Source organism: Myotis myotis, unplaced genomic scaffold (assembly GCF_014108235.1).
Source record: "Myotis myotis isolate mMyoMyo1 unplaced genomic scaffold, mMyoMyo1.p scaffold_m19_p_1, whole genome shotgun sequence".
NCBI classification, from domain to species: domain Eukaryota; kingdom Metazoa; phylum Chordata; class Mammalia; order Chiroptera; family Vespertilionidae; genus Myotis; species Myotis myotis.
The window spans coordinates 30,194,597-30,217,957 of NW_023416313.1; the positions used below are offsets into that span (position 1 = coordinate 30,194,597).

Consider the following 23,361-nt stretch of genomic DNA (forward strand, 5'->3'; position numbering starts at 1 on the left):
ATGTTCCTACAATCCCCTCGCACTTTCTGCCTTCTATGATCCAGCCAGTAACTCCTGACCACTAGTAAACAGCATGCAATTCATCCTGGCCCAAAATCTTGAATGCCTTCCATAGGGACTCACTGACCATGGAGACCAAATATGGAGTCCTGATTGTTTAGTTTCCACTGAGAAAACCTCTAGCTCTCCCCTAGAATAAATCCTGGGTAAGGATATGTGACTCCTCCTTGAGTTAATTGTACCCAACAAACATTCAGAAAATAAACTCAAAGATATCCCGTAGCCTCAGGCCCATTAAAACAGATTGTTCCATCAACCAGGAATGAGCAAAATAGCCCTTTGGCTCAGGTCTCCATCTCTCAATTAGAGTTTGCCTTTGTTTTCACTGTTAACATTTCAGCATATTTCTAGAAGAGTTTTAAGTAAAATATCCTATCTAATAATAGACAAACATGGTAATTAACCATACCTCCACTACACTTCCCATTAGCTAATCAGCAGGATATGCAAATTAACTGCCAACAAAGATGGCGGCCGGCAGCCACGCAGCTGAAGCAAACATGAGGCTTGCTTGCTCCAGTGATGGAGGAAGCCAAGGTTCCCCGCCTGCCACGGCCCAGCTCTGACCTCTGGATGCAACAATGTTGCAATTATAGAAGCTAAACAAACCCAGATACCTGCTTTCAGCCAGCAGCGGGCTCAGAGCTTAGAGCACCAATGATGGCAACAGAGTTTCAATTACAGAAGCTAAACAAACCCCAGATACCTGCTTTCAGCCAGCCATGGCCTCAGAGCTGGAGCCGGCTCTCAGCTCCAGTGACAGCTATAGAAGGTAAATAAATCCCAGAATAAAAACAAAAAAGAGACTGGGAGCTTCAGTCGCCCGCCAGCCTGAAAATGGCCCTCAGCCCCTCACCCAGACTGGCCAGGCACCCCAGTGGGGAGCCCCACCCTGAAGGGGGTGTGACCAGCTGCAAACAGCCATCAGCCCCTCACCCAGGCTGGCCAGGCACCCAAGCAGGACCCCCACCCTGATCCGGGACACCCTTCAGAGCAAACCAGCCGGCCCCCTTCCGTGCACCAGGCCTCTATCCTATATAGTAAAAGGGTAATATGCAAACTGACCCTAACAGCAGAAAGACTGGGAATGATTGGTCACTATGACACACACTGACCACCAGGGGGCAGATGCTCAATGCAGGAGCTGCCCTCTGGTGGTCAGGGCGCTCTCACAGGGGGGAGCTCTGCTCAGCCACAAGCCAGGCTGACGGCTGCCAGTACAGCAGTGGTGGTGGGAGCCTCTCCTGCCTCCTCAGCAGTGCTAAGGATGTCCGACTGCAGCTTAGGTCTGCTCCCCGCTGGCAAGTGGACATCCCCTGAGGGCTGCCGGGCTGCCAGAGGGATGTCTGCCATCTTAGGCCCAATCTCCCGGGGAGCAGGCCTAAGCCAGCAAGTGGTCACCCTCGAGGGGTCCCAGACTGCGAGAAGGCACAGGCCGGGCTGAGGGACCCCCTACCCCCGAGTGCACAAATTTTTGTGCACCGGGCCTCTAGTCCTATATAATAAAAGCCTAATATGCTAAGTGTCTGGTCATCCAGTCATCTGTTCGGCCAATCAAAGCGTAATATGCTAATGATATGCCACTCAACCGCTCACTATGATGTGCACTGACCACCAGGGGGCAGATGCTCAATGCAGGAGCTGCTCCCTGAGTGTCAGTGCACTCCCACCAGGGGCGCGACACTCAGCCAGAAGCCAGGCTCATGGCTGGCAAGCATAGCTGTGGTGGTGGGAGCCTCTCCCGCCTCCCTGGCAGAGCTAAGGATGTCCAACTGCCGGCTTAGGGGGAGCAGGCCTAAGCCATCAGTCGCACATCCCCCGAGGGCTCCCGGACTGCGAGAGGGCTCAGGCCAGGCTGAGGGGAATCCCTCCCCCCCCCCAACAGTGCACAAATTTCATGCACTGGGCCTCTAGTATTTGAATAAAAGGGATCTCTCTTCTCCTTGACTCATGGAACTGGGAGGCTGGGTCATAATGTACAAGCCTTAGAGGAAACAGACAGAAAATAAGTTCTCATGGGTAGAATTGGGTTTTATTTATTGGACTAAATTCCTTCTGAATAATCTTGCATGCACAGAAGAAAAAGAGCAAAGCTACCAGTTTTGAGTCTATTTTCAGGATTACAGGGTGTAAACTTAAGTAATGTGGTCAGTCGGTCTTTTCAACAAGAACTGAGACCTGCAGTACTCAGCAAAGAGAAGCTGCCTGATTGAGTTAATGTGGGCAAAAGGAGGACCCACATTCCAGGCACCATGATGGCTTTCTGTGCTAACCAATCTGGTTCAGAATCAAAAGGACTTAAGCAACTTGATGCAATTCAGATTATACGCAGCAATTCCACTTGTTATGGGGAGGTGCCTGCTGATTGAAGATTAGCCGGCAGCAAGAGGGAAAATAAAAGTGTGGAGGAACTGGTCAAACAAGATCAAGGCTGTATTATTTGTTTAGCTGTGCACCATGGAGTAGCTGGGGCTGGATGAAGCAAGTACTCTCCATTGGAGTGCGGGATCTACTTGAACAACCTCAGCATAATTTACAGTCCAACGGAGGGAGGATTAACCACTTCCACCAGACACCTCTGTGTGTCCAGGGTCTCCGAAGGGCCGTGACTTCCAAATCATGAATGAGACATAAAGGGCGAGATCTAAAATATGTCTCTAAGCAGAAACATTTTCAGTTTTGCTACCAAGCAGACAAGAAAATGAGGTGACTTCAACATCACAAGTCCACTCATCGACTTTCATTTCCCCCAGTCAAACAGCAGATGCCACAACACAACAAACCAAGGCATGGAGTATGCTCCCCACCCCCCATCCCACCCCATGAGATATACAGAGTAAATCCTACCAGTTTCTCAGCATCTTTAATATCTTCTCCAGAGACCTGTCTGCTAGCACTGAAACCAAGGGAGGAGAAGATGTGAGCTCCCTGCCTCCAGGTTTCTGGCGCTTTGTGAAAAGGCACTGTATCTCCTTCTCTGTGATTCCATAGCATTCTGGGGGCTGAAACAGGGAAATGGCAGGCAGGCTAGTCAAGCATATGGTGGGTTTGCAAGGGACAGCTGTTAGACATCAGGCATTGATGGATCATTTTCTCCCTTTGTTCCACCTTTAATAAACTTCACAAGAAGCCTGGGCCCAGAGTAAGCATATCTATATGCACGTAGAGTAGTTTGTCTAGCGCAATGATTTTGGCCCTGGCTGCACATGATTTCACCTAAGAGGCTTTTTGAAATTACCAGGCCTGGGCCCCACCCCGGACCAATTGAGTACAACATCTGAAGGTTGGATACGGGCAACTATTTGTTAAAAGCTCCCCAGATGATTTTAATATGCAGCCAGGGTTGAGAAACACAGATCTAATCTAAGACCGTACCTGTTCTAAGTCACATCCCAATTTCAAAGTCATTTTTAAAAAATTGCTAAAATATAATATGCACACATTCTGTGGTTGTTTTCAATTTGTTGGGCAGATTTCAGCAACCTTGGAAATAAGGGACCTAACCTGTACCTGAGTAAAAGTGTCAAGTGCAAAAGCTGCCAATGGAAGAAGCAGCAGAGAGGTGTCCTTTAGGAATGGGCTTGTCCTCAGGTAGGTGAACATTTCACTAGCAGTGGCTTAAAGAAATAGGGGTTCATTTGTCTCAAAGAACAAGAAGTCAGGAAGTAGGTGACTTAGAGTTGGTGTAGTGGCTGAGCAATCCCAGGAGACAGCCAAGCTCTTTCCTTTCTCTGCTCTGTAGATAGGATTGCCAGGTTTAACAGCAACAATAAAAACACAAGACACCCAGTTAAATTTGAATTTCAGACAAATAAGTTTAGCATCAGTATGTCCCGCTCAGTATTTGGAACAGACAGAGTGCAATAAAGAATCTGACTCCATTCTGCCCCACATCTGAGCAAGCTCATCAGACAGGCTGGGTGCCTCTTCCTTTGGTACCAGCTGGAAGTTCAAACCATGCAAGCCCCACCCAGCCCCTGCACCTCAGCTCCGCCCATCATCACCACAAAACCCCAAGGCTGTCTCCCACCTGCTCTCTCCAGCTACTTTCAGATCTGCTGGGGAGCCTTCCCTGATGTCCTCAGAAACTCTGAAGATGTGAGTCACAGCGTCTCTCATACCCTCTTGGTATGTATATGATGTCAACAGTCTCAACACTGGGGCCAAACGTGGGATGGGGGGAGAGGGGGTCCATCCATTTCTAAGGGTCACCCCAACAGGAGAGGTGACCACAACACACTAACATATTGTTATTTATCTGAAATGTATCTTTAACTGCACATCTGATATTGTATCTGGCAACACTATCTGTGGGCCTTCCTCTTCACACCTGTTTCCTCTGAGTCACAGGTGGTTACGCCAATTCCAGGTCTCCAAGCCAAGCTCCAAGCAGGAAGAGATTTCCTTCTGGTGAGACTTGGCGTGTTATTGGGGAAGGCAAACTCTCCTTGCCCAGGTGCTTCTGGTTGCATTTCACTATGTGGAACTTGCTGGTGTGGGTGTGCTTGTGGCAAGAGAGCGTAGAAAATTAGGTATTTTAACCTTCATAGCAGGAAGAATGGAGTAGTAGCTGACTTTTGCAAGATAAGCCCATAGCAACTACTAGAAAGTTGTGTGTGGCCTTATGTAATGGGTATAATGTCTTTGAAATACCTTCACCTACCCATAAGCCAGAGCTCCCCTCCCTGAATCCTGTTAGCCTTGGGGGCAGGGACTGGATGTAAATGTCCTCTGGGGTGAAAGGTGTGGCCCATGGATCTGCACCTTTGACATTAGCTTGGGAGCTTGTTAGAAATGCAGAATATGAGGTCCCACTGTGCACCTACTGAATCAGAACCTGCGTTTTAACAAAGTCCCCAGGCGACTGTGCGTATATTACAGTTTGAGAAGAACTGGCCTGGTTCTCATATTTAAAAGGAGCTTTAAAACTACTGCCATAGATATTGTGATTTAAGTGGTCTAGAGTAGAGCCTGGGCATCAGGATTTTGACAAGCTCCCTAAATTATACTAATAAGCAGTGAAGTTTGAGAACCTAGAACAGTGGTTCTCAACTCTGAGTAAGAATCACTTGGGGTAATTTGTTTTAAAACCATCAATGCCTGTGTCCCCCTCAGAGCAGTTAAATCAGAATGGAAAGTTGAGTGAAATGGTGGGACCTGAGCAACAGTACTTCCCTAAAGGCCTCACATCATTCTAGTGTGGGAGGACCACACCAGGAAGAGGAAGTAAAAAGCTAGCATCCTCTAGCCCAGTGGTTTTGAAAAGAGGGGCAGTGGTAAGTGGTATTATATGGGTTGAAGGTACCATTGAGACGGGTGGATGCAGCAGTGACCAAAACAGACAAAAATACCTGACCTCATACATGTTTACAGTTGCTGGAGGAAGGGGGCAGACAATAGACCAGATAAATAAGTAGCCCTCTATGATTTGTTATATCGTGTTGAGAGCAGAATCTACAGAAAAGGTAGACAGGGAATATTCATGGTGAGGGTACAATTTTAAATAGTGGTATTAGAGAAATCTCTCACAGAGAGAGTGACATTTGAGCAACAACATGGAGGCGATGAGGAAGCAAAACATATAAATACCTAGGAAAAGGACTCCTAGTATAGAGAACAGCAGGGGACAGGTCTTGAGATAAGAAGGTGTCTGGAGTTTGCAAGGGCTAGCATGGGCAAATCAGAGAGGAGCAAGAGATAAATGAGTATGTAGGTACAGGTGACAGCAGTAAACAGAGCATGCCACTCCAATCCAAGCAGATTCATCACCTGCACTTTGAGCTTTCCTAGAAAGTTTACCATAAAAGTCACCAAACCCATGCCTGGGTTGCAGGCTCAATCCCTGGTAGGAGTTGTGCAGGAGATAGCCAATCTATGATTCTCTCTCATCATTGATGTTTTATCTCTCCCTCTCCCTTCCTCTCTGAAATCAATAAAAATATATTTAAAAAAGAAGTTAAAAATAAAAATGGTTCTTTGTGTGTGTGTGTGTCCATCCTACATATGATGGTGCATCCACATCTTTCATAATTTCTCCATATCCAAGTTCTTGCTGCCATCAAATCCCCCTTCTCTGCTCTGCAGTACATCTCTAATATTTTCTTTTTTATCATCCTAAATTACTTCAGTCTTCTCAAGTATTATTTATTTTAGAGAGTGCATATAGCGTACTATTATGTTGACAACAAAGACTGGGGAGTGGGTGGGTAGATATTATATTGTAGCACAGCTCAAACAAGCAACTTAAAATTGAACATGAGACACCCTTGCCCATAAAAGTCCTTTAGCCATTGTTATGGCCAAGACAATTGCACGTGTTGTTGAGGACGTGAAGCAACTGGGACACTCACGCACTGCTGCTGGTCATGAATCTGGTTGTATCCGCTTAGGAACACTGTTTGGCACTATTTACAAAAGCTGAAGGTACACATAATTGTTGGCCCTGCAATTCCACTCCTAGGTATACCTAACAGAAGTACATACATAATTTCACCAAAAGACATGTAGATGAATGTTCATAGCAGCACCACTGATCTATAGCCAAAAGTTGGAAACAACCCAAATATCCATCAAGAGTAGAGTAGATAAATAACCTGTAGTATAATTGTGTAATGGAAGACTATAGAGATGAAAATGAATGAAATACAACTACCTATATATAAGATAGATGGATCAAACAAACATATTAAATGAAAGAAGCCAGGCACAAAGACTACAATGCCATAGGATTCTGTTTACAGAAAGTTTGTGTTGTCAATCAGGATATTGATTGCTGTTGGGGTAATGACTTGAACAGGGAATGAGAATGGATTCTGGAATTCTGGAATGTACCATTTCTTGATCTAGTGCTAGTTTCACAGATGTGCTCACTTTGTGAAAATTAAGCTGCATCCACAATGTGTGGACTTTATGTATGGGAGCAAAGGGTCAACAGCAGTCCTGTCCTGTTTTTCTCCGAGATCTAGACCTACCTGTCTGAGAGGACTTTAGGTTTGCCGTCACCCAGCACCAGTCCCTCAGATATGTCCCAAGATAAGGCAAATCTGGATACCAGGGCCAGACATATGTTTTGTACACCATGAAACCTCTGATCTGTGAGACAGCACATGGGTTGGGAGGCCTGTGAACTGCAGGCCTACATGACAGGTCGAAAACCAAGGGATAAGCTTCTTTGCATCAAGATGAACACCACACGTCATGGCCTCATTGCCAGCAATCATACACTCCCCTGGCAGATGAGGGGGGACCCGGGACCCGAGCATCCATGCACATGGAGAATTGGTAGGCTTCCATTGGAACTGAGGGCTGTGCATACTCTTTTTCCTGTCCCGAAGCGTTCTAAACAGCTAAGTAAACTTAGTGTTGGATTAAATACTATGGTGTCTTGTGAGCTTGATTGCCACTCAAACGTGTCACCAATGCAGTGGTGGGACCATATATTGTGCTTCAATTCAAAGTTTACTAAACAGAAAACATGTTTTGGCTCTTCTTGCCAAAAGGCTATTTACCCTGATCATATCTTCTGCTTGACCTCCAAGTTCATTCTGTTTTTCTGAGCTTTCCTCTCTGCTTTGACTTCCTGTCTTCTCCTTTTTTAGGGCTCTCACCTACCACCAACCTCTAAACTTCCTGTCCACTCATTATGCAGAACTGTTAACTCAGTGATGGTGAACCTATGACACGTGTGTCAGAGGTGACACACGAACTCATTTTTTTGGGGGTGATTTTTCTTTGTTAAATGGCATCTTATCTAATAAAAGAGAAACATGGTAATTAGCCGTACCTCCACTACCCTTCCCATTGGTTAATCAGGGCAATATGCAAATTAACTGCCAGCCAAGATGGCAGCCGGCAGCCAGGCAGCTTGAAGCAAACATGAGGCTTGCTTGCTTCAGTGACGGAGGAACCCAACGTTCCCTGCCTGCCGCTGCCGGCCTCTGAGCTTGCAGTTTGAAACATTGTTACAAATATAGAAGCTAAACAAACTCCAGAAACCTGCTTTCAGCCAGCCAGGATCTCAGAGCTGGAGTTAAAACAGTGTTTCGATTATAGAACCCAAACAAACCAGATACCTGCTTTCAGCAGCCGAGGCCTCAGAGCTGGAGCCAAGCCTCAGAGCTAAAGCTGGCCCAGAATAAGAAAAAAAGAAAAAAAGGAGCGGTTGGGAGCTTCAGTCACCCGCCAGCCTGAAAACAGCCCTCAGCCTCTCACCCAGACAGGCCAGGAGCTCCAGTGGGGACCCCCACCCTGAAGGGGGTGTGACCAGCTGCAAACAGCCATCATCCCCTCATCCAGGCTGGCCAGGCACCCAAGCGGGACCCCCACCCTGATCCAGGACACCCTTTAGGGCAAACCAGCTGGCCCGCACCCGTGCACCAGGCCTCTATCCTATATAGTAAAAGGGTAATATGCCTCCCGGCACTGGGATCAGCGTGACAGGGGGCAGCGTCCAAACTCCCTGATCGCCCTGCGGCTCTGTGTGTGACAGGGGGCGGGGCCACAACCTCCCTATCCACCCTGCTCTGTTCGTGACAGGGGAAGGTGCCCCAACCCCCTGATCAGCCCTGCTCTGTGCCTGATAGGGGAGAGCTCCCCAACTCCCTGATCGCCCTGCAGCCCTGTGTGTGACAGGGTGCGGTGCCCCAACCCCCCCTCCACGGGCCCTGCTCTGTGTGTGATGGGGTAGAGCCATAACCTCCTCATTGGCCCTGCCCTGAGTGTGACAGTGGCGGCGCCCCAACCCCCTGGTCCGCCCTGCTCTGTGTGACAGGGGGCGGTGCCCCAACTCCCCTATCGGCCCTACTCTGTGAGTGACAGGGGGGAGCTCCTCAACCCCCTGATTGGCCCTGCTCTGTGCGTGACAGGGGGGCAGCTCCCCAACCCCCTGATCGACCCTGCTCTGTGTGTGAGAGGGTATGGAGCCCCAACACCCCTGATGGGCCCTGCTCTGTGAGTGACAGGGGGCAGCGCTCCAACCCCCTGATTGGCCATGCTCTGTGCGTGACAGTGGGTGGCGCCGCAACCTCCCCATCGACCTTGCCTTGAGTGTGACAGGGGGCGGTGACCCAACCCCCCAATCGACCCTACCCTGAGCGTGACTGAGGGTGGCATCACAACCTCCCAATCCACCCTGCTCTGTGCATGACAGGGGGCGGTGCCCCAACTCCCCAATCAGCCCTGCTCTCAGCCCGACCAGGGGCTGCACCTAGGGATTGGGCCTGCCCTCTGCCACCAGGGAGCAGGCCTAAGCCAGCAGGTCGTTATCTCCCGAGGGGTCCCAGACTGTGAGAGGGCACAGGCCGGGCTGAGGGGCCCCCCCTCCCCCCCCCCGCCAGTGCACAAATTTTTGTGCACCGGGCCTCTAGTTTAAATATATAAAATAAATATCAAAAATATACATCTTTGTTTTACTATGGTTGCAAATATCAAAAAATTTCTAAATGTAACATGGCACCAGAGTTAAGTTAGGGTTTTTCAAAATGCTAATATGCCGAGCTCAAAAGGTTCGCCATCACTGATTTAACTATTGAACAATCTCATCCTTAACCAGTCAAGCCACCCACAGAGAGCTTATGTCAATAACTAATACAAAGATCAGTTTCAAAACAACTCCCTTCCAAAGGGAGTTGTCTAACTACTTCTTAAGGAAAATTTTTCTTTTGTTAGATAGGGAATGCTGACTCTCTGTCCATGGACATTCCAAATCCAAACATTATCTGAGTCTCAGTTACATTCCTGATTCCTGTTCCTAATTTGGTATTTCAAACTTTTCTAAAATGTTAACACAAAAGGAATAGAACTTGCCTACCATCACCATAGATGCTCTTAGAAGTCCCTGCTGCCACCCTACGACTCCCAGGATAACTTACCTGTACCACCACTCTGCTCTGTGCCCTGTCTCCCTGCGCTGCATTGATAGTGACGGCAGATGCTCTCTGGGCACTCCCAGCATTTCAGTGTTCGGTATGTTGTTGTTTTCTTTTGAGAGGAGAGTGAGGACTGCTAAGCTTAGTAAAACCCGAGAAAGACACCTTCCTGCCTATATTGGTACTACTTTATTTCCTGTTATAACATTAACCTTCCCTCCCTCTGCTTTTGCTGCTTAATAGTCTCATGGCCTCTTGAGCTACACTTTCACATCGTTTTACTTGAACTATGGTCTCAGTGGTAGGAGCCCTCTGTCTTCCCTCCCCGTAGCAGAAGCCACGAGGAAAGCAGGTGGTAATCTCAGAAATGGCACAGTGTCTCAGACAAACGTGTCTGAGGCCCCCACTTGAGTTATCAAGATTCTTCTGGTGCCTGATGTTTGATTATTTCAACGCACATTTATTGGATACTATTGATATTCAAAGATGTCGTTCTTAGAGTGGGCAAATATGATTTAAAATCGCAACCACTGACAGCCAGCAACTTAGAATCTAAAAAAATATATATAAAACAAGTTCCTTCAGAACCATGATACAGGGCAGGACAGCATAAAAATAATGGGCTCCTGTTGTTAGACCCCACAGTAATGATACGTGTGCTTTCTAGCATAACCTTCTTCGCATGGAACTTCTGAAGCGCTCAGAATGAGAAAGATCCGTTTCCAATCATTCCTACAAACAGTGCATGAGAAATTAGGATTTTATTATGATTGCTGGTTGCTTAATCATGAATTCAAAACCCTGGACTTCAGAAATGAAGGAGCCTGATGGAACAATTGGTCATCTTATTTTTGCCTCCCCCTTATTCTTGTGGAAAAACCAGGCCATCTTCTGGTAAGGTGCAGGAGGTACTTTTTATGACAAAATAAGACTTCTTAAGTTGTCCAATGTCACATGGACAAAGTGTGAAATCTTGGAATTGAAATTCAGGCTCTGAACTGCCCCTGACAATGGATGTTGGGTCCAAGTTCCTCTGTTATAGACTTGATTTCTTTGGATGCCAGGAATTGGAAAAAGACATGAGCAGGCATAGGGAGATGGGTCATGCTTTATTGCAAACAAAGCAAACAACGGCCTGGTCGGTGGCACCTTATGTACTCACTCAAACAAAAGAGGCCTCCTGCCAGTTAGTGACACTTGTGCTACATTAACATAAGTCGGTTATATAAGGGCACGGCTGCACAGTATGTATAGTGACGCTGCCGAGCCATTGCCTTTTCGCATGCGCATGGCAAATGGGCCTTTAACATCCAGTGTCCTCTGGCCAGAGTCCCCACAGCGGGTATTACTGGACAGGGAAATGTTACCAGGACCTGTACAAAGAACAATGTGTGTTGTCTCCTACAACAATGTTTAAAACTGGAATATAAGAAACTGTCTCCAAAAGTATCAGGTATGTGCAAAAACAATTTGTTAAATAACATAGGGAAGACTATACAGGACAGTTCCAGACTGCTCACAGGCATGTGGTGTGTAAAATGAAGGTAAGTTTCTAGAAAGATCTGTGTAGATCCAAAGCATGAGATTCTGCAGGGGAGGCTCCTTTAGTCCATGACTTGGCAAAATTTATTTTCATCTTCTGTGCATGGCTGACTGAAGTAAAGCGTGTCACTCCTCTTCAGGAAATAAATTCCCTCCACCCTCAAAGAATCACGTTTCCATGCGCCCTCAGGGGCTCTCGGGGCTATTCTTATAAATGCGATAGAGCATTTGTCCCATTTTCATAAATAGGGCATGAAGAATGAAGAGTTTAAAAGTCCCTCTCAAACACGTAGGAAATCTGTTGTCAGGATATTCTTAAATCTTATAAAACATTTGGGAAGCCTGCGATCTTGATAATGTTTCCAAGAGGCAGCAACTCTGAAGGAAGATATTCACCATCAGTGGCCCACACAGCTTTTCCTTTTGAGACAATCTGGAGACACGATCTTCTGGGTTGGCATTCCACTCAAGTCACCAAGTTTCTGCAATCTCAGAGAGAACCCGCAGCAGCTCCGCAAACGTAGGGCGGCCTTTAGGTTTCTGGAAAAGGGAAGCAGAGATGGTCAGCTCAGACACCAGTTCCGGAACTTGCCAGCACGGACCTGGATCCAGGCTGGTCCTCCACAAACGGAAGAGAAAGACACCTCGGCTGTCCCACGGGGCGTGATTGGCAGTGGCGTGAGGTAGGATGTGAAAATGTAAGATAGAGGGCATTGCAAAGATAAAATGGCTAGAGCTGCAAACACTAGCCACATGTGGCTATGTAAATTTCAACTGATTCAATTAAGTACATTTTGAAACTCAGTTTTCAGTCACACCAGCCACTTTGCAAGTCTTCGTGGCCAGGCATGGCCACCATGTTGGATAGCACAGACACAGCACATTTTTGTCATCACAGAAGGTTCTGTTGGCCGGCACTGCCCGAGAGCGATCTGGATAATTTGATAGGCATGAGGTAAGGGAAGAGCGGGGAAAGAGGGGGCATCTAGGGTACTAGGCTCCCACACGCAGTCCCAGTTATTTACTACACCTGATCCCCTGTAGAAAGAAGGATTTCAATCACAAAGCAAAAGACGTTTTCATAAGGGACTTGGCAGGTCCTGGAGCACAAGCTGTGCTTTCTTAAGGCTTAGTTAGCAAAGTCCCTTGCCACGGGCCAAGGACTAGAGCATTTTCCTATGTCACCATGGGCTGTGGTTTGGCTTTGACTCCATGAGGAAGAGGAGATGACCCTGTTGGCAAATGGAACTACTCATGGGTAGCCCACATTCTCACCAAGGCCATAGGTGGCAGGGTTAGACAGACACCCTTAGAGGCTTTTGAACAATAAAAAAGAGCAAAGGAAGATGTGAGCTCATGTGAGAACCCTCCTTGAAATTCCAAGAATACATGGTGAAGGTTTGTAGGGGCTGAAGTTCCACAGTCACTAGAGACTATGAAACGTGTGTATCAACGCTATTATTATCATGTTGGATCTAGAGGCGCCTAAGCCCTTGGGGCAAAAGTTGTAGGCAAAATCAACTTTGCAAACAAGTACATCAACATAACCAAAGCACTGCTTTAATCCATGTTCCAACTGTTATTTGAGACTGATGTCACTTACTTCCCCCTTCTTTGTCTCCTCCTCACAAAAATATAAAATTTTAATAGGTATTTTATTGTATGTATATGTATACATACATATCCTATATAATAAAAGCCTAATAATAAGCTAAGTGTCTGGTCATCTGGTCGTCTGGTCATCCACTCAACCAATCAAAGCGTAATATGTTAATGATATGCTAAGGCTGCTCAACTGCTCGCTATAATGAGCACTGACCACCAGGAGGAAGATGCTCCAACAGGTAGATGAGCTTGCTGCTGGGGTCTAGCTGATCGGGACTGAGCGAGATGGGCCAGACGTGCCCTGGAGCCCTTTCATGGTCCCTCCCAGGCTGGCCAACCTCCCATGTCCCTCCCCAGGCCGATTGTACATCGGTGGGGTCCCTCAGCCTGGCCTGCAGCCTCTCACAATCCAGGACCCCTAGGGGGATGTCAGAGAGCCAGTTTCAGCCTGATCCCACAAGCCAGGCCAAGGGACCCCACTGGTGCACAAATTCATGCACTGAGCCTGTAGTACAATATATAATTCCTGAGCTATTTACTATGTTAATGCAAAGATGTTCTTAAGACAGCTGTTTGCTACTAAAAGCCTGCAAGATTCTTAGCAGATCAGTTAGTCATATGTAAAATATTTTCATACACCAGGTATCTTTATAAAATTAATACTTCACTGGGTGTGAACAACCACATCATTCTTGAAATATTGAATTTTTCAGTGTTTGTGGACTGGAGATCAAGTGGTTTCTTTTTCAGCCAGGAGGAAATTCCTCACCCAGCTGTGGTTTTTCTGGGCTGAAACTGTCAGCTGGAAAGAGAGGAGCTGTCAAAAATCACTGGGGAGTCTGATGCGACAGGAGGGGTGTATTGAATCAATGCCCAGAAAAGACAGTAGTGAGACATAAACCTCTCTGGCTTTATTTTTAAGCTTGGCATTTCAAGAAAAAGAGAAATTGGGCTCCCTAAAGATCATTTCCTGAGAAGTTCCTGGCACCCTTTCTGCCTTCATTCTGTTCTGGTTTAATCTCTCTATCAAGAATCCTGAGTGCACCAAGAGAGATGAAACCCACTATGTTTAGTCTTGGAAAAGCAAGACAAATTAGTAGAGTGAAGTAAGTAAAAACACCATCCTTTTCTCCCAATGTGGAAGTTTAACAAACCTGATTCTACCTTCAGTTCCCACCCACCAGTTCCTAAAAGGTGTAAACCAGCTAATCACTGAGGCTTTACTAGCAAGAGTTTCTGCAGGAACCAATCGCAGAAAGATAAGACTTGGAAAATATCCTGAATTCCTCAGATGAAAGGCCATTGTTAAAAACAGAATAGATTAATGACTTTGCAGTGGGAGTTTCAGAGAGAAATAGTGCTTCTGGCTCTCAGGGGTTATTACCAAGGAACAGACACCTTTTCCTGCCATGATGGGGTCCTGCGGTGAGGTATGTGACACATGGGTCTGCTCTCAGATGCTGGGGCTGCCAACCTTCACGGGAAAGTGAGGGACACTCACCTCATGCCAGCAGTGGTACATGACTTCATAGATGGACATTGGTGCCAGGCGAGGGCGGTACAGCCTGAAGCCTTTAGAAATGGCTTCCACAACTTGCAAATTTGACTTATTTTCAAAAGGCATTCTCCCTTCTGTAAAAACTTCCCACATCAAAACGCCTGCAAAGATAATGCACAAAAACCAGAGGGCAGAGAGAAATGGTTACTTAGAACTGAAAGAACTGTCTCAAACTATACAGCATTATCTTCCTCTTCCAGTCCTTGCATCATAATCACCCAGAATGAGAGCAGGTCCATCTAGGGATTGTGTGCATCTTAGTTTTAGGACAGGCCTGTAATCTGAGAACGTTCCAGTTGGAAATGATGCCTTTCCTTCCCCATTGGCCTTGTCTGCCTCCCTCTTGGAAGAAATTGCTGCCAGCAATTTCTTTATAAGTATTCTCATGTCCCCACCTTGAAATCAATAAACCTTTTTGCCATTGAACAGAAAACAACAAAATTGCCTGAGGCTCTGCTGCCTGCTAAGACCAAGAGTTGACCAGCTAGCAGATGTCTTGCATCCCCCTCCAACATGGAAGTTAGACTGCTGGGTTGAGCCAAAGACTACCTAGCAAGGGCTCTGTACATAAACAGATGTTGATTGATTAATTGATTGATTCATGAAACTTCTTCGAGTCTCCCAATTTGAGTTTATTTAATAATTCACTTATTCTACAAATTTGTATTAGGTATTAAGAGGCCAGGCCTATGCTAGAGCCAGAGGGTTCTTAAGAATGACACCAGTCCAGGTGTTCAAGAACCGCACTTGTCCAAGGGGGCTGAAGAGAGACAAGTGGGCAGGTAAAACTCCAGGAGTTCTCATTGTTCTGCAGCCACTTAATGAGGCCCTTGGGTTGCTATCCATTTGTCTCAGAACGTAACTCTCCAGTAGAGCTTAAAATGTCACCTGCCAAGGCTACCACATGTCAGTGGAAAGGTAATGAGATCAATGACACAAGTTTAACCTTATTGTGACAATAAAATTCACACCCTGCTGAGGATAAAGCTGTCCCTCCAAACCCAAGAAGCCAACCAGGAAAGTCTGGGTGAAAGAGAGTAGATAACCACACATTTGTTGCCACTCTTTGAAAATCATTTAGAAGAACAGACTCCATTGGGCATGGGTCTACAGTGCCTCTTTCTCAGTGAAGAACATTACCCAATTTAAGTATCGATTGACAGATCCCAAGGAGGCCTATGTCTAAATTCTACAAAATTTGACGGTAATGAAGGAACTTAGGGGATGCTGCTTAGCAGTTAGACAATGAAGTTTATTAATTGCATTCGAAAGTCAATGACCCCATAAGATCAGTTTTCCGTACAAGTCTCTGTGGCGTGGACATGTCGGCTGAGTTTGTTTCCCAGATCAGAAGACTCGATACTCTCTTATGGTTTCACAGCAAGTGCTCAGTGGGAAAGGAAAAGATCCAATAGGCAGACTTATGTCAGAAGGGGAAGGACACCAGTTGCCGAAGACAGCCTGGGTGTGTTCAGAACACTTAAGACAGAAAGCACTGTTTTCCGATGCTGCATGCTATTACGAAATCAAAATTTTAAGAGACTGGCCTATTTTATGACATAAAGCGCCATTAAAAGAACATTAAATTCACTCACCAAATGACCAGACATCAGATTTGCTGCTGTACTTGTTGAAATGGAAAACTTCCGGAGGGGACCACTTGACTGGGAACTTGGCTCCAGAAGAACTGATGTATTCATCATCCAATACGTACCTAAGGCCATCAGATTGCAAAGCACATTGTGTTTCGTGTTACCTCCAAGTTCTGTTTACTTCAAGTCCCTTCAGTGAAGTCAGTTCGAGAAGACAACGTGTTTTACCCTCCAGAAGTTCTGCATGCTCTCCCTTTTTGTTTTCAAAGTGGGAAAGCAGTCCTTAGAGCGCTTCTTTTCCAAGCCAAGCCTCGATTTTGTTTATTTTATTTGGGTCTCAAAAAACCACAGCCATTCTTCAGTCCAAAACACACCCTACTCATTATGCTAATTACAACAAAATCTGCAAAGAAGTGTGCTGAATGGTCTAACAACCAAGGTTATAAAAAGGAAATAAAAATAAATATACACTAAAAAAGAAATTTACAGCTGAATGTCTTCTTTTGTTTCTGCATATTTTTTGTGGGACCGAGAAGGGGGAAATAAAAGTATTTGAACATAATATGTTTGAGGTGGAAAATTTCTAATGCATTAAAATGACCCGATAGGGAAGGAAATCAGTAGTAGCTCCCACCTCCTTTTAAAAATAACAAAGAAATTGAACCCTCTCTCTTTTTTGAGAATCCAAGAATCTCTTTTTTTGGATATTTGCAGAAATATCCAAGAATGGGCATCTGGAGAGAAGAGAGGATAGCCAACATTGCTATGTAGCCTCTTGTCTTGAGTATATAGTATAGTATTTTTACATTTATCTACTAATGCTTCCCCACATTGCACTTCTTTTCCCCACATACTCTACCTCACCCCACCTTTAAGGTCTTTATTGAACCAGAAGTCATTCTACTAAAGGGAAAGAATGAATCATAGAAAACAAAAGGGAAAGAACCATTTTTTCATAGCTTTTGAGTTTCCAGAGAAGGAGAAGGATGGAATTATTAACAAAATATTTGGGAGAATGGCTCATATGGGAGAATAAGAGTGAGACCTACCCCCATCACCACCACCATCTGTCTCTCTAGAAAAGGCCCCTTGAGCCGGGAAGTAGGGTGGAGAAGGGAAAGGGAAGAAATATTAACCCTGAGTGGGAGGCTGAGGTAGAGAACTGACCCTGCACCCGACATGAGCTGCCCCAATCAGATAGCAGAGAAAGGAGACCCCACATCACCACAATAGGTTAGTGGAATTCAAACGCAAACAGAACCTGTGCCTTCTTTCCCAGGTGGAGCCCAGGAGAGGCAGAAAGATCACAGAGAACAAAAAGCTCTGGATGTGGGGAAATGGGGCCTTAGATAGCCCCCAGGAATGTCAGATGTGAAGGAATCTTGCAGTCAGAAACTCAGGATGAGTCAGTGGCCACCTGTGTGGATGGCCAGTCAAGCACAAAACAAGAGGATGGTGACTGCAAGGAAGCCAGTGTCAGTAGACAATAGACAATAACAAGGAGTGGACAGGCCATCCCCCTACCAGTACTGTGACCCCAAGAAACACACAGAACTGGGATTTGGGCCCTGATGAGAATCAAGGAGAAACAGGTGAATTGACTGAAATTAAATTTCTAGCAACCTGGAGGAAAGGGTAAAAATAGAAACCAAGGAGTTATAAAGAATATGGTTAGATTTTTTACACTTTTGAGCTGTAGACTTAAAGTCAACTCCTATGGCAGATAATAGGAATGTATGATGATGACATACAAAAATCAGAATTGAGCAAACAAATTATTTTTTCTTTCAGAAATATAGATAGCCATATATATATATACTTTTTTCTTAATCTTACACATATAAAGAGTAGACTGAGAATTACTTTGAATTTTAAGATATGTCACAGTTTTATTAATGATGATATATGAAAAGAGATCAGAATAGCCCACAGAGTCCATTTACCTCACAGTTAAAATTTGTGCATGCCCTAAAATTCAAAGTGGGTCAGCAGGCCACACAGCCACATTAACAGGGCGGAAAAAGCAAAGCCAATAACATCTTTCAGTTTGTCAATAGACAAATACAAGATTTTCTTTTATGAAGAAACAATAGCAAAATATGTCATGTACCTTGTCATTCCGAAGTCTGAAATTTTTACTATACTTGTAGAACTGACCAAACAATTTCTTGCCGCCTATAAAAGAAGAAGAGAACCCGAGTTTGAATTTAAGTTTTGCTTTCGAGTTTCTACTCGCATTTTCCTTCGTTTACTTGGGCCCCAGCCTACTTCCCTCTGTGGGCAGCCTGTTATTTTTATGGTGGCACCTGTGGGGGGTGTATATGATTTGGCATATCTGCCCTCACGTGGTAGGTTTTAATGATTCTTCAGAGAAAGAACAAAAAAGTGAAAAGAAATTGTAATACTTTTCTTTTTAAAGATTTTTTTTATATTTTCAAAAAATATCCTCAATAAATATGAAGATTAACTCCATCTTAATGAGGAAATCCTCTTAAATAAAGATGGTAAACGATGACTCTTGACATAAAAAATCGTGTGTATTTTTAAATGTATCTTAAATAAAAAGAAGGCTCAATATACATGACAAATAAGGGATAGTCATTACATATCTTTGAGACATGTCATTGCTAATAAAAATTAAGAACTTGTATTTTAAAACTTACATCTCATTGAGTATAACTATTTGCAATGATACTTTCACATTTCTTAATATTACCACAGTGAACTAAATATAGTGTTATATAATGCAGCGATGATCTATCTGATGCCAAACAATCTATTTTCAGTCAACCTAATCAAGAAAATTATTTGGTTAGTTTGATAGAATTTTTCTCTTATCAAATTTTTGTGATAGAGTTAGTCCTAAAATAAAAGCAAGAATCTTGAAATGGTTAAGTCAGAAGGAGCCAGATGGGAAGATGTGGACAAGGGCTGGCCATCTCAAAGACAGACCACAAGGCAGCCCTTGGCAGGGAAAGACTCCTTGTTGCTGATAAATTTTAAGTGGCATCTAGGTGTATAAAATAGAACACAAAGGAAAACAATGAAGGAAGAGATGAAGGATAGGAGAGTCTTCGAGAAGACCCCCTGGAGCAAAGAGAATGATCAGAACTGTCACCTGAGTTTTAAATTCTAACCCTTATCAGGAAAGACAAACCTGCAGAGTCTAGGAAGGTGAGCTAGGTGGAATGGATGCCAAATCCATCCACTCAAAAATCTGCTTGATAGCTACTTTGTGCTACTGGGGAATATGCCAGGAAGGATGCAAAAGAATGGTCCTGCTATGTAATAACAATAGTTAGCATTGCTGAGCTCTCCTCTGAGCCAAGCACTGAGTTAAGCGCTTATTCATATTAATTCATGTAACCCTCCCAATAAGCCCATATGAGGGAGGTGCTTAAATCACTACCACTTTACTAGTTAACTAGCTTCTTAGCTGGTAAGAAACAGGTGAATTTCAACCCAGGCAGTCCAGCTCTGGAGCTGTGGTTCTCAATCTCGACTGCAAAGGGGACTTTCCATGAAACGTTTCAAAAAATATTAATGGCTAGATTCCACTTTCAGAGATCCTGGTTTAATTGGTCTGGGTATGATCTGGGTATTGTGATGTTTTAAAAGCTCCTAGGCCTTGATCTCTAGGAGTTTAGAGTCTAGCATGTGTGTAAACAATAAAAATAATTAGGAAGTAGAAATAATAAAATAATAAGTTCCATGCATTATAAGTCATGTAGGACAAGCAATGGTGTGCTGGGGCCAATGAAATTATGCCTCCTTTCTCTCTCTAAAATATTTCAGCTGGAATGATGAATAATATGGTCATTCTGGTCATGGTGATGGAAGTACAGGACTACCTCTAGGTGACAGTAGGAGGGATTTCTCACAGAATGCTCATTGGAGTTCTTTTTGGGCTTAGAAATTAGACATGGAAGGGCATAGAGGGAACAGTATGAATATCATGAACAAATAAGGAGTAGGTAGAAAATGTTTTTCAAGGGGAATAAGCAAAGCAGAAAAGCAAACTATTAGCACTTGGGCAAGATAAGCCTTGACTCTATTTATTTTTTTACTTACTTACTTACTTACTTGGACTGTTCTGAACATTACAGAACAGAATGGTTTAGTATTTCTAGTCCTCTCGTTAATGCCAGTAATGCTGATGCGCTCCTGTTAGAACCAAACCACCTCCACGTGGGCGGTCTCACCCCTGGGTGAGAACCACTGGAGCTTGCTCTTAGCTATTGTATCGCCAATGCCTGGCAGAGCTCTTGGCATTTACTAGATACTCAATGCCTATTTGGTTACTGGAAGGGAGGAGGGAAGGAAGGAAGGAAGGAAGGAAGGAAGGAAGGAAGGAAGGAAGGAAGGGAGGGAGGGAGGGAGGAAGGAAGGAAGGAAGGAAGGAAGGGAGGGAGGGAGGGAGGGAGGGAGGGAGGGAGGGAGGAAGGAAGGAAGGGAGGGAGGGAGGGAGGGAGGGAGGGAGGGAGGGAGGAGGAAGGAAGGAAGGGAGGGAGGGAGGAAGGGGAAAGAATGAGAGAGGGAAAAAAGTGAATTAGTTTTATAGCATGGTGGCTGATTAGTTTAAGGCATATTTAAGGTAGCACCTTACTTGGCTACAGCATCAACTGGGCAATTAAAAATAAAGCTACATTCTTAGAAGTGGTATCACTGGGTCAAATGGGAGTTCCATTTTTAGTGGTGTTTTTTTTCACAGTGGCTGCACCAGTCTGCATTCCACTAGCAGTGCATGAGGGTTCCTTTTTGTCCACATCCTCGCCAGCACTTGTCCTTTGTTGATTTGTTGATGATAGCCATTCTGACAGGTGAGAGATGGTACCGCATTGTTGTTTTGATTTGCATCTCTCAGATGATTAGTGACTTTGAGCATGTTTTCATATGTCTCTTGGCCTTACTTATGTTCTCTTTTGAAAAGTGTCAACAATCAGAAAGGATATATGCACCCCTATGTTCATAGCAGCACAATTTACCATGACTAAGATTTAGAAACAGCTTAAGTGCCCATCAGTAGATGAATGGATTAAAAACTGTGGTACATCTACAGAATGGAATACTATGCTGCGGTAAAAGATAAGAAATTCTTACCATTTGCAACAGCATGGATGGAACTGGAGAGCATTATGCTAAGTGAAATAAGCCAGTCAGAGAAAGATAAATATCACATGATCTCATTCATTTGTGGAATATAATGAACAACATAAACTGATGAACAAAAATAGATCCAGAGACAGAGAAGCATCAATTAGACCCTCAAACCTTAGAATGAAGGTGGAGGGGTGGGGGGTAAGGGGGAGAGTTCAACCAAAGGACTTGTATGCATGCATATAAACCTAACCAATGGACACACACACCAGGGGGTTGAGGGTATGAGTTGGGGGGGCGGGGGGCAATGGGGGAATAAGGACACATATGTAATACCTTAATCAATAAAGAAAACAAAGACAAGAAAGAAGAAAGAAAGAAAGAAAGAAAGAAAGAAAGAAAGAAAGAAAGAAAGAAAGAAAGCTACACTTCCGAACAAATTGCATGAAGAAGAAAATGCTTTAGAATTAAGCCAGCGTATGCCTTATTCAAAGTATCAAAAGTCCTAAATTGTCACGTCCTTCTGAACATAAGCATGCTACATAAAATAATCAGCGACATTGCACCACACTCACTAAGTCCCTGTGAATGAAGCAGTTTCTCTCCAGATACTCCATCCCTTCACATATGTCCTGGCACATGCTCAGCAGCATCTCCTTCCTGAGCTTCCCTTTCCTCTCCCTGAGGTAGTCCAGCAGGCAGCCATTCTCCATGAACTCCGTCACGATGTAGAGGGGCTTCTGCTTGATGCATACTCCATAGAGCTGGACCAACCTCGAATGGGACAGTTTCCTGTGGCAGAAGCACATTCACAGTGAACAGAGCCGTGTTGGCATGGGGAAGTGCTTGGGCTCCCCTGGGGTTATTCATCTCTATAAAATTTCCTTCAGCGAGATATGATCAAAAGGAACCGAACCAGAGGAAGTGGTGCAGTTTCCTGTCCACTGTCTGCGCTAAGAAAGTGGGGTCCAGAGAGTAAGCAGGCTGCCTAAGTCACTGTAGATACAGACTATTACATGCCCCATATTCTATGTTTTCTCCTTTCCATTTCGTATGCTTTTTGCTTCCTTATTACAGCTGCTTTTTGCCCAGATCTTGCAGAATTTCTGTTCTTTGAGTTTCAACCTTCTTAACTGTAGCTGCTCAGACAAAAAATTCTGGACAGACAGGAGGGACAAAAGAGTGATTGATGCATACAAAAAGAACATTGAGTAATAAAAATGATTTCAATTAAATTATATGTATATAACAAGGGCTAGGAGTTTAACTAAAAACCTTTATTGTCAATATTAATTACCCCTGGAGAAAAACACTTAGGGAGGCAAGAAGATGGGGGTGTTTGCATTTTTTTTACTTTATTCATTTCTGTGTAATATGAACTTTCAGTGTTAAAACTTTTCTTGCAAAATCTAAATTATTTTGGCATGAAGATATGATGATGTAGAAATAAAGAATAAAATGAGATACAAGTTAAAAAGTTCTTTAAAAATTTAAAATTACTATACATATATTTTTATGATTATAAATATTAGTTCATATATTTCCATATAATGTATTGCCACCAATAAGCTACACCCAGAAACACAAAGCCATAGTTCAACAACTACAATGAAGAATCCCTTAAAGGAAATGCAGTGCTGAAATGATTTAAAGAAAATGTAATGCCCCTAATCCAAAGAGCTGAATTCAAGTTTTATCTGCTATTGGCTGCCTGACCAGGCAACTTATTTAATCTTTGTTAACCTCACTTTTATTCACACGTGAAATGGAGATGAGAAAACCTATCCTTCTTCCTTGTGAACAGTAAATGAGATCACATATGTGAATATATTATAAATAGTACTAGAGGCCCCGTGCACAAAATTCATGCACGGGTAGGGTCCCTAGGCCTGGCCAGTGATCAGGGCCAATCAGGGCCTTCCTTCCTGGGCTGCTGGCCACCGGCCAGGGTCTTCCTTTATTCCATGCCACCCCCTGGTGGTCAGCACACGTCATAGCGAGCGATCGAACTCCTGGTCTCCTGGTTAAACTCCCGAGGGCT

The 23,361-nt window shown here is 44.4% G+C and overlaps 1 protein-coding gene across 1 annotated transcript in view; it reads right to left on the reverse strand.

Annotated features, from left to right (window-relative positions):
* Window positions 1-10,668: 10,668 nt before the first annotated feature.
* TXK (TXK tyrosine kinase) overlaps window positions 10,669-23,361 on the reverse strand; it is a 63,659-nt gene continuing 50,966 nt past the window's right edge. Inside the window, exons 11-15 of the mRNA XM_036333149.1 lie at window positions 21,896-22,112; window positions 18,334-18,398; window positions 16,227-16,345; window positions 14,575-14,732; window positions 10,669-12,008 (exon numbers count right to left, since the gene is read on the reverse strand). Coding sequence (XP_036189042.1) covers window positions 11,940-12,008; window positions 14,575-14,732; window positions 16,227-16,345; window positions 18,334-18,398; window positions 21,896-22,112 — 628 coding nt within the window. The 3' untranslated portion in view covers window positions 10,669-11,939. The remainder of the gene's footprint in view (window positions 12,009-14,574; window positions 14,733-16,226; window positions 16,346-18,333; window positions 18,399-21,895; window positions 22,113-23,361) is intronic.